Source organism: Alligator sinensis, unplaced genomic scaffold (assembly GCF_000455745.1).
Source record: "Alligator sinensis unplaced genomic scaffold, ASM45574v1 scaffold628_2, whole genome shotgun sequence".
Classification (NCBI taxonomy): Eukaryota; Metazoa; Chordata; order Crocodylia; family Alligatoridae; genus Alligator; species Alligator sinensis.
In genome coordinates, this window is record NW_005841833.1 from 6,802,154 (window position 1) to 6,813,895 (window position 11,742).

General features: G+C 47.1%; 1 protein-coding gene across 1 annotated transcript in view; it reads right to left on the minus strand.

Annotated features, from left to right (window-relative positions):
• Nucleotides 1-202: 202 nt before the first annotated feature.
• The window catches only part of PITPNB (phosphatidylinositol transfer protein beta), a gene marked incomplete at its 5' end in the record, with an annotated part of 48,660 nt that continues 37,120 nt past the window's right edge, over nt 203-11,742 (minus strand). Inside the window, 4 exons of the mRNA XM_025199923.1 lie at nt 203-2,126; nt 3,101-3,186; nt 7,773-7,895; nt 10,479-10,589. Coding sequence (XP_025055708.1) covers nt 3,139-3,186; nt 7,773-7,895; nt 10,479-10,589 — 282 coding nt within the window. The remainder of the gene's footprint in view (nt 2,127-3,100; nt 3,187-7,772; nt 7,896-10,478; nt 10,590-11,742) is intronic.

Genomic DNA, 11,742 nt, shown 5'->3' on the forward strand with positions numbered 1-11,742 from the left:
ATCCAAGCATTTCAAAACTCCCTGCTAGCAACTGAAAGCAAATCTGAGCCTGTGACGGAAGAGCATATCCTTTTTAATCAACTTTAAAAAATAAAAATAAAAAAACCATCCCATACCAAATACCCATGGCTCAAGAAAATTAAATGTCAAAATAGTAGGAAGCCACGCACAGCAACACTAATGCCCAAGACAAGAGACGGGATGTTTTATGATCAAATTTATTAATTAAATTTCATTGACTGTTTTACTGTAGTTCACACCAGAGACTGCCAAAGTAAACTAAACATTTTACATTCACTACAAAGTTCCCTCGATTTTTTCACAACTAATCCAAAAACATGAAAGTCGTAGGGGTCCCTTTCCCTCCTCGTTGGTATTCTGGCTCCCATCGGTGACTGCGGGACTTACTTTCCTGCATTGAAAGGAGAATTGAGCCCTTGATTTCAGCAGCCCTCTTCGTAGCAAATACCTGGCAAACCATGTTTCTGTATTTACAAAACCAATCGTCTGACGGCATCGAGAACAGACCTCTGCGTTCGCCAGAGGCCCGGCATGGACGAGCCAACGAGTGACCTCGCAGCAGGGGGGCAGCGGGGCGGTATCATGTCGGAGAGATATACAAAACACCCAGGTCCGTGTCTTCGCAGTCAGCCGCGTTAGCACCCGACAGTGCAGACAGGTGTACAACAGGCTTGATCCTGCTCCCCTGAAGCCAACCGTCTTGCCATTGACTAATGGGAGCAAGATCACTCCCTCTGTCAGCAAAAATCAAATCTGCAATGATTCGGAGCGCCTGCATGTGTGTGGGATCAAAAGCGAAAGAGATGCTTAAGCAAGCCTTGCCCTACAGAGGCTTCTAGGGCTGGTAGGAGGAAGCCAGAACATTAATAAAATCTTACCCAGCTAGTGTTCCTAAAATAATTTGTTCCTGATCTAACAAGCATTTGATAATATATATCTATGATATGCTCCATTTGAATGTTTTCTTAAAAACGCCTGAAGACAACTTCCCTATTTGAGAGCTATCTACAAAAGGTCTTTGTTATACCATCTTTCCTTTTATGTGTCTACTTCTAACAAATATCAGAGAAACACATGTCAGATGCTACAATTTAAACTTTCATCATATCTGAAAGTGAACATCTTTTAAAGTGTATTTTCAACATGAAAAGAGCTAAGTCACAATTATATTCCGTTGTGTAATTTGTGAGAAATCAAGATCATTTGCATAGTTTCCAAACTGAAACTTTGGAAAATAGCGATTTCAGGAACAGGAAGTGTTACTCTAGGGAAGTGCTATCCCTCCAATTTCACGACACGGCCCAAGAAATGTTGCACAGACTCAGTACCAGGATCGGCAGTTAGTCTGAACGGCTCCCAGAAAAAAGAAATTACTTCAAAGTGTGGTTATAAAAATCACAAGCTATTTTCTCCCTTACATTTGCCAATTTTAATGAAGACAAAACCCCATCTGAACTTCAGCATACAAAACTCCAATACAAGGGTGGTTTTTTAGCAAGGTGGGTAAGAGCCGGGCCGAAATTCTGGACTCTTCGTTCAATAGCAAAAATCTTCCAATTCTCTTAATAGAAAAAATTCCGATTTGACAGGAAGATTATGGCAATCCAGAAATAAATAGCTATAAATACATTCATCATTCCTATTCCAAAAATCACACGGGGGAGGCGGGGGCACAAATCTGAAATGAACCTAACCGAATCTGTTGGTTTACAATGAGACGTTGGCAGACTGTAGCAGAGTGACTCTAGGAGGGGAAAATAACCAAGTAGGGAATAAATTGGTCCAGTATTGACATTCATGAAACATACCAGTTAGCATAATTCTGCAGTCAATTCATCCTTTAAATGACACTATTCAGTCAATTTTTATTTGCTTCAGGTATACATAATGAAAGCAGTTTCCTTTGCATCTTTGCTGAAGATAGGTATAGTACCCTGGAGACACTGTAACAACCCCTCAGTATGCATGTGTGTATATATAATTATATACAAATAATCATGCATCCACACACACATCTGTATATCATCAACACTGCGTGCAGGTCACATCCATCATCATTCATCATTGGCAGCACTTGTTCCTCTCACTTGGCCTTGGTTACGTAACTGTGGGGAAAAGCAAAAGACACCGTTTAGCTGGTTGTCGTTACCCAAATATCACCTGCACCAAGCTCAGTCTCATCACTAAGTCTCCAGGAAATGGTGCGTACGGGGTAGTCAGCCATGGCCAGCACAGAGCTGGCTCGGACTGAATGGTGCAAGCTTTCCTAAGGAATCTTTTAGCTGGTGTGCAAGGCCTGTTAGTGGGAGAGCAGCTCGCAGGTCAGCAGAAGTCAGTCACAGACACCAACCACTCATCAGCCAGTCCCTGGGATTTAACGTGTGCTTTGAACTGTGGACCCTGCCCGCAACATCGAGCAAACGTTCACAAGGGAGAGGACTGACGCGGATCCAAAGGCCCGGGACTTCCGAAGGAGCCGGTCCCTGGCAGTTGCCCCCCCGAGGGCATTTTTTCATCCCAGCCAGATAAGTCCGAATTAAACTGGTGGGAATGGATGGTCAGAGGCTGCTCAGAATCTCTCCGCCTGCTCTGTTTGCCCGAGCAGAGAACCTGACCAGTGCCCCGTCCCGCCCCCTTCCCTGGGTCGACTGGTGCTTTTTGGATGCAACGTCCAATGCATTTTTAACCACGCTGAGTCTAACCGCAGCAACACATCCCTCTGGCTGGTTTCGTCCAGGAAGCCTCCTGCAGGCCTTGCAGCTCAGGGGCCAATCATGAGACCGAACAGTGGAGCCTGCGCACTGGACGAGCACGAAGAATTATACAATACCAACCTTGGCCCTTAATTAAGTGTCCTGCGATTGCACTGAGCATGTGCCCAGGGCCCACCGAGATGCCACTGTGTGGTGAAAGTTTCTCATGAATCCTAGCCATAAAAAAGCGACATCCAACAACTGACTGCAACCAAGCAGGGGAGCAGGAGGGAACCACGCTGCACCGCTCATGGAGGGTTTGTTCTAGCAGTAACTCCCAGCACCAGAAGTTATTGTTCTGCTTTTGCACCCAGGAATTCACTTACACGGCTTGTTTTTGCCTCTGAACCTACAGAGAACTCCTCTAGACGTCAGCCGCCAGTGTGCCTCGGACGGAACCCTTCTTACGCATCTAAACGCAAAATAAAACTGTGAGCTACCAACAGAGAACCTGTCGCCGGGTTAGTAGGAGAGCACCAAATGCCTACACAGTTGTCTCAGCGGATGGGACCACCGCGGGCTCCAGAACAAGCTGAAGGGTCGGGAAGACTAGCCCGAAGGGACATTGTTCAGGACAGGAAAATCAGTGCAGGCAAGAGAGCTGCTGTACAAAGCTGCAGTGCCTCTCCAGTCCCGAAGAGTGACCGAGACCTCGGACAGAGCTCGGTGCACACCCGCCTGAAGCACGCGCACCGCGCTTCCACGGTGGCTGTGGCAGAGAGCTCAAGGGCATCGCAGAGTTTTGGCAATTTTGTGCGCTGACTGGGACATGAATCGCTCAGCAGTCAACTGATGAGCGTTTAAAATGTGGTACGACTCTGGATTTCCAGGAAGAGAGCCAGGCACAAGAGAAAAATACAGGAAAACTGTGAAAAGAGCGGAGAGATGGAGAGAAAAACTCCACAGGAACTCAGATGAGAATAGGTCAAGGGACAGCAGAAACAGCAAGGAAAGCAACGGCCACGAGAGGATTAAACGAGATTGAGACAAGAAACAGAGAAAGCAAGAAATGCAACAAAAAGGAAAGGAAAATTTAAACAAAAGTCTAGCTGGGTTCAGAAATGAGAAGGGTTTTAATGAAAGAAATGAAAGGCTTGGAAAGAGAATGCAACCCTGCCGATGTCATTAGACACCGGGCTGTTTCCTGTGATTGTTTCTTTGTGACAGTACAGAGCGGCAGGGAACAGTGGGATGCCACGAGCCTCCACGGAGAAGCTGAATGCTTCCCCACAGGACTGGGAGAGCAGGGACATTCCCGTCATACCAAGCCTCTCACCGCTGGGCCCCTTCTTGCTGGTGGTCTTGTACTCATGATTTAGAGGGCTGCTATTTAAATCACAACACTTCGACAGCTAGTCACACAGGCATAAGGGGCAAAGTTACCATGAGACAATACTGGTGTTCAACTTGTAGCTGGGGTGCCCTCTGCCTGCTTACACTGGCTCACAAGCACACCCCGGCACCAACGTCTTTGGTCTGCATTTTACAGGGTGCTCCCAAACCCCGAATATGTTAGTAGAGAAAAAGCAGCGAGAAAAATACTAGAGAGCATTTCAAACAGCAGGTCCCAACCCCTTTGACATGTCTCACAAAGCGTCCCGGCTGAAAGGCCACAGGAGTGTTTAGCCAGTCAGTCACATTTGATCAAGTCGTATTTAGCAAGCAGCCCCAGGGAGCGCTGAGCCTGGGAAGTCTCCTACACAAGGCCACACCATTTGGAAAAACATTCTGCTTCAGTCTGCAAAGCTGAACAGAGAAGCAATGTTCAGCTTCCAGGATGGATACAGCTCGTAGAAATGGGTTTGGGGTTATGTCTGAAAAGCAAATGACTCTGGTTTAACTTCAGCATGGCAGATCAGAACCAGCATACAGAAAAATACCTCAGGCCCCAAAGACTGCTAGACAGTCGTTACATGACCATAGCTGCATGGCACTGAACACAGACAGAAGTTACGGACAATTTCTTCTTGCTCCAGGTATTTTTCACCGCGCCTTAGAGCCAGTATTCAAAGAGAGCGTGTACTACTGGAACGAAACCGTCAGGGAAGGTCTTTCTGCTTCCACCACAGGAACGTTTGCAGATACGAACATCCGATGTTACTTTTTGCAAAAGGTCAAAAGAGGAGTTACTCACCGCTGGGATGGGTCCATGGGTCACCTTCGCAAGGAGACAAGATGGCCACAGTCCATGTAGACACACCGAGGGGGAGTTTCCCTTCCCGCTGATGCATCACGTGCTGCTACTCTTCTCCTATACGTACCTGGGGCCGTACTCACACTGCTCTACTCTGTCCCATGGAAACAGGATGAGTCTGGCCCACACCAAATCAGGGAGCAATGGCATGCAAGAGAGAAGCCTTTGGGGGCACTCCAGTTGGAGGGGGAGCTACTCCTCCACAGACCAGGGAAGTTCCCCAAGCTGATGAGCCAGAGGGAGGGAGTAGAAGAGGAGCCTCAGAGGAGATGCTCAGATCTACATGTGCATCCGTCAGCAGAGGCTTGTGCCAACCCAGAATGGAGGCAGTAAGGTTGCCCTGAGTGCAACCCTGACCTGAAGAGACAAGGGGCAGATCCTCTAGAGCAGCAAGGTGGTGCAACTGCCCCATTTCTGGACTTAGTGCCGGCCAAGTGGGACATGATGGGCAGGGCATGCAAGCCAGCAGATGCATCCCCTTGTTTCTTTCTCCTTGGCAAAAAAAGGTTTTGTGGTTTTTTTTAATTTGTATCCGAGGCCAAATTAGCCAAAACCAATTCCAAATCCAAGAGTCCAGAACCTTAAGTGGCCCTACTACCGGCAAACTTTCTCCACCCACACCTGGGGCTTCAGACGTTTCCAAATCCTTTAGTGGGCATCCTACTTGCAGACCTAAGCCCAGAGGCTTGGGGTTCAGATGCCCCCAAGTTTTGCTTGCCCTTAGCCATAAGGCCCTTGGAGCAAGCAAGGGAGGAGACTCCTATTTCCATAAACTGGGCTTAAAGCCGCTACACGTTGGCAGGTACTGAACCAGCCAGAAGATCAGTTCTCCTGGGGTGCGTTTCAGGAAAAACTGCCTTCGTGGCCACAGATGCATGGTATTTCCCCTGCCTGTGTTAAGAAGCCACTACACTTGGTCTAAGCCTTCAAGAGGGGGGAAAAAAAGGTAAGCACTTGGAGATGAGAGCACAACATGATGTTTTTCCTATCTGCTCTCTGAACATCCAGAGGGAAGCATTGCTAGTAGACACTTCCAGCTGAGGGCAAACAGATCCATCCAGCTTTGCAAACACACAGTTGAGCCTGGGCTCAGAAGTCAGCCACAAAGCTTTCGAGATGTTCAGACTGTGGCGAATGGCTTGAAAACGCTGCTTCTGAGAACCAGCACAGGCAGGAAATTACCATCATCTTATGTTACGCTTAACTACAACTCTCAAAGGAAGTTCAGGGCCCACCGAGTGCTCAGGAAAAGAGCGAACACTAAGCAAACAGTGTCACGACTTAAATGCAAGAGCCAAGGGATGCTTGGCAAATCAAGCTGGGCAATGATATGGCTATGTCCTTGGTAAGCAAATACTTCTGGGCATAAGGCAATCACAAATTACATCTGATGTCCTGTGACTATGGTACATCTCGAGAGGATCTGTCCCTAGGTGTCCGCCACTGGCTCTGTAGTGGGGGAAGATGAAGAAGTGCCAGATATTCTTCACTGGGAGCTGAGGACATTCAGTGACTGCTGCTCTAACAGAAGATGGGAAATTCCTACCACCTTCCCTAATCTCCAGAGTAGAGGCTGTCACGCATTCCCAGGCAAGAACTGTGGGCTCACAAACACAGGGATGTGCAGAGCATCTCTTCTTGGTCTAAAAAGCATTTCCATGCACAGAAAGGATGCAAAAGGCTATTGAAGCCCTCACATGCTGAAGGTAATGCTGGGAAGGAGAGGACAGAACTTGCATCAATATCGATAGTATAATATTGCTCAGTGGAGAGAACTACCAATACCAACGGTGAATGTGATGAGACACCTAAGCTGTCTCAATACCTCTGGGCTCTAAATGTTTTAAGTTGCCTAAAATGCAGACGCCACAGCTCAAGGCACGACGTGCCTAGCCAGAACCAAGGCACCAGGGACACTAAGGTGAGCTGAACTGATGCTGGGCGATAGGGTCAGTAAGACCTGGCACAACAAGCGCTGCAGTTTCGGCAATGCCAGAGAATCCAAGTGGGACAGAGAAGCTGAACTGGAAGTGCTCATGCTGAACATCAGGACCTGGAAAACAAACTGTGCAGCCAAGGGCTTCTCACCCCAGCTTATGGCATTCCTCAGCATCTCCGACGGAAAAAGAGGGAGGGTAGCTTGAACGCTGTCCTTCCTTTCAAATGCCCCTGGGGACGATGTATGCAGGTCAGACGAGAACCACTTGGTCCTCACCACCCCCTCTGTTTGTTCATCAGTACCTTTTTGTTTTTGTAGGTATTGGGGTGGGGAGGAAGAGGGGAGGGCAGGGCAGGAGTCTCAGTTTCATCAAGCTCATCAAGACAAGTCAGGCAGTCTTCATCTGACATGTATGCATTTACTTCAAGACATGTTTGAAGGGAAAAAATAAATCGGCTCTAATGACAACTAGAGAACTGAACAAGATGGTTCTGAGGAGTGAGGGGACAGCTCTGAGGCCCGGCTGACTAGTGACAAGAGGGAGCCGAGGGGAAATGTGTGCGCTAGGGAATCTACATATGGATGGAAAGAAATGCTCAGTGCAGACACTCGGGAGATGGAAAACTTACCAGAACACATACATTTCAATAACTGCTGTCCCTGTGCAGCACAGTATGCAGGAGCAGCACAAATGCAGCTCTGGGAGAGGATCCAGAGAAGAAAAGTACACCTTTATCAGCACGCTCCCACAGCTCACAGGTGGGTGAGTGACAACAACACACATGGCCTACTTCAGGTCTCAAGGAACCCAAATACCACTGCCACAAATGCAACAATCACAACACCCCACTCCAGGCAATCTTACCGCTTCCAGCTCTCTTTGGGTTTCATCCTCCATTCTCCTGATGTCTTCCATGGTCAGATCAATCCACTTGTCAATCCAACAGAACAGCTGGCGGTGAAAGTTGGTAAATATCCTTTTTTCTTGCTTTAAAAAGGTAAGGCAGAATTAGAGGCCCATGGTCAGCCAGCATTCACAAGATAATAGTCAATGGTCACTGCAATTTAAAAGCAATCAAACTAGCCGTACACTCTGCTTCACAGTGCTATAACCCACCTCTTCCAAATTCCCTGAGTTTTAGTTAGCACATTCTTTTCCACCTGAACAAGCAAGTGAAGAGTACTTATAAAAACTACTTTTTCTACGTAAAAAGTTCAGTAATTTGTTGCTCCAAAAAGCTGGAGACTCCAACACGCACCTATTCCTTCCCGGCTGTAAAATGACTACAGCATCTGTGCATGAACTGTACAGGGAGAAAATCCAGAGCAACCCAAAACAGCTACAGTACAAGCTCAGGGACTTACCCTACACATTTTTCATTGCAGAGGCAAACAGAGGCAATTCAGAAAGTAGTGCTGGTGATGCAGTTGGTAGCAGAATTACAACCTGCCCTGGTAACTAGAATTGAACTAGTGTCCCAACAGGATGCAAGGAACACACTTCGCTGCTACAAAGGACATCCTTTGAAAAGGTACAAAACCCCGAGTACACAGAAGTGAGGATTCCTGGGCACCTGAAAGTATTAGTCTCCATGCCACAGATAATTCCTATTGGAGTATTTCCATCGTCTTTGATATACAAGGTGCCTGGCAACTTCCTGTGGGTACTGCCTCCATAACTCTCCTAAATCCCGTTCCCATCAGCAATACAAATCCCATCTCACCTTAAGGTTGCAAGCCTTACTTCTGACCTTGCCGTGGCATGGGTGAGTTGCTAAGTGCCACATGCGCACACATAAGCTAGCAATAAGAGCTGCTCAAGGCTGCAAGCTCCCACCTGTGGTTTGTTACCTCACTGACCCCTTCCCCCAGCCCCTGATCATTTCCAAATGATACTGATTATATAAAATATGCACGTGGCTACTGCAAAATGGCCAGAAGTCAATCTGGTTCTCTGTGAAGGATAGTAACTTGAACGACACAGGAAAAAGAGCGCGGTAGAAGGTACTTCAGATGACCATGTACTGTGGTTGCATAAATAGGAAACATCTGTGGCATGGGGACTAATACCTCTCTCGGGTGCCCAGGAATCCTCACTCCTGCATGCTCAGGGTTTCGTACCTTTCAGAGGACATCCTCGGTTTATCTTCTTGTACTTTCCAGTGTGAAATCCACAGCGTTTGCTTTCCCTGAAAAGGACAGCTGCACCCAACTCACAGATGCCAAGGGAAACTTGACTCCAACATCCCTGGGCCTTTACTGTGTGTCACTGCTATCAAGAATGCCATCTTCCCCACCCCAAATTATTCCTGCCGTCTCCACGCCTCTTACCACCACACACATCACAGTATGAGCAGTGGTAAGGAACAGCTGTGGCTTGTTCTCAGAGCCAACCACCACTATCTTACATTAAACCTAGCAACTTGTTTCATTCCCACCCTTTAAAAGCTAACGTCATACCAAGGAACCATCAAAACATCTTGGCTTGCCGATCTTGCCGGGCTAACATGTTGCTCTAGGGGGCAAAAGAACTGACACGAAGGTGTGAGCGCTCCACATGTCTGCCTGTAGTTTTTCCTGCATCATTCAAGCTTTGCTGTACTCCTTTTACGAGAAGACTATTCCCCAGCACAGTGCTTCATTATACACGAAATGTCACCTTATGAAGGGACACATGAGATGCAGGCACTAGCTCTTGCTCATCTTTGAGCTGTTCATACATTCAGAGGGATGAGGAGCGCCTGTGCTGGTCACACCGCCCCCGTTTATGCTATTTCAGGGAACCTAAAGTGACTTAAGTAACTGTTGTCCACAGGTGAAAGTGCCACAGTATTGACTGCTGTCCCCCCAGATTCATTCACAAGAGCTTAACGTGGTCCAAGGCAGTAAACATGAACCAACCTAAAACCAGCAGCAGAGCAGTGACCTCTTTGGCAGATATTTAGTTTAACTTCCTACATAAGCCCCCCCCCAATTACAGCTTGCGTGCGCCTGGATGGCCAGGGGCCCACATCCTACAAGATGAATGGCACCACAGCAAGACACTTTCTACAAGGTGCCTAGAACATGCAATGCTGGAAAAACATTCAAGCACCCATGTTTTGGTCAGGCAGAATGCCTCTTCTTTTTCAGACTCGAAGGAAGTAGTAGCAATTTCTCCCAATACCGTTCAAGTGTTTAGGCCACGATCCTGCAAACACTTGCACAGAACTTGCTACCCTGAGCAGCCCTATTCATAAATCAATTTTACACCCATGGGAAATCCAATCAGCGGACTGTTCACAGAGCCAGGGTCTAGATGTGCACGGCGCTTCAAATTCTTTGCCTGCTTTTTCCACCTTTGCCTTAAAAACGGTATTTGATAAAACATCAGTGCGTGCAGGACCGGAGACTTCGAAGGAGGCAGTTCTATTTGCTCAAGAAACAAATGAATCAATGCCTCACTACAAAGGAAAAACAAAGGAGCAGACAAAAATCCCCTTTTCATTACTTTACTGCTACTTAAAAACCCCAAAAGCAGCAACACGCAGACAACCAGCCAGAAGCCCAATGCCGCAGCGACAGTCCGTACCTTTTGGATAAAGTTTTCCACTTTGTTCTGTAGTCCCCACCATTTAAATTTGATAGTCACCAACTTGTAAGCACACATTTTAGGACAGTCTTCATCAGCTGCAAGCTCCTTCTGTTTGTGAAAATTGGAAGGAAAACCAAAATGAATGTCAACTGCTGGGGATACTCAAGTTCTTGAACATGGATTGTAAAGGACTGCAGACATAGGCATTTAGTATGATTATTGTAAATGACCGTTTAAGTGATTAGACAACTGCTGTGCTGTGAGCATGCTAAATGCCAAGGATGAACAGGTTAAAAGCCGGGGTTTGGTTTGGTTTTTTTAAAGAAACACTTCAGCTCCACTCCCAACACTTTCACTGAGCTGGAAATCATTTAAAATTGATTTACTTTTCATTATTTATGCTGTTAACGTTACTCTTAGGGTCTTACCCTGGACAGCAAAGATGGACTAGAGTCCATATCAAGTTGTTCGCGTGTTCTGTTTAACATGAGAAAAATTCTGCACACTGGGGGTGCTGCCTTGCTACAAGCAAGGGTTTGATGAAGCATCCCCCCTCCCCACTCAGAACAGAGAACCACGTGGACGCTGCTATTAGCTTTACAGAACCGCCTTTCACAGTACTCTACATCAGTGGGCACCCGCCTTTTTGGGCAGGCAGGCCACAAGTTAGCCCTGCCTGCACCCTCCCCCAGTGCCACTCTGACCCCCTGCACCTGCCTGACCTGCTTTCTGCTCTGTCTGATCTGCTGCCCTTCCCCATCTGGTGCTTTGCTTTCTGCTCCCCCCTGCTCTCCACACACACACAGAGCTGCCTATGCCACTTGGCACTCATGCAGCAGCCTGGCCACCCCTAACCTATACAATTAAGAAAACTGAACCTGACACTGTCCCATTACATATTAATCCCATTTCAACCTCGTACAATATACCAAGTACATTTACAGTCCACACCCCAGTTATGGTATTTTCTGGCAAATAAGATGCAGGTTGTTCCCCCAAAATTGAAAGCTGTGTAATGAATACAAAGCTGTATGATGAAAACTACCTAAAACCATTGCAATAAAGCTGGCCAAAATTCAAATCACAGTTGTTACAAATCTTTATTCCCCAACAATTTTATCCTTTTGGGGAGGGAGGGAAGGAGGTGGTCTTATGCACAGGTGCATCTTATACAGTGGAAACTATGGTAGTGTCTCAGAGTTTCGATGTGATCTACTAAAACTCCCAAAGTAAAAAAAACAAACACCCCCCCCCCCCACCC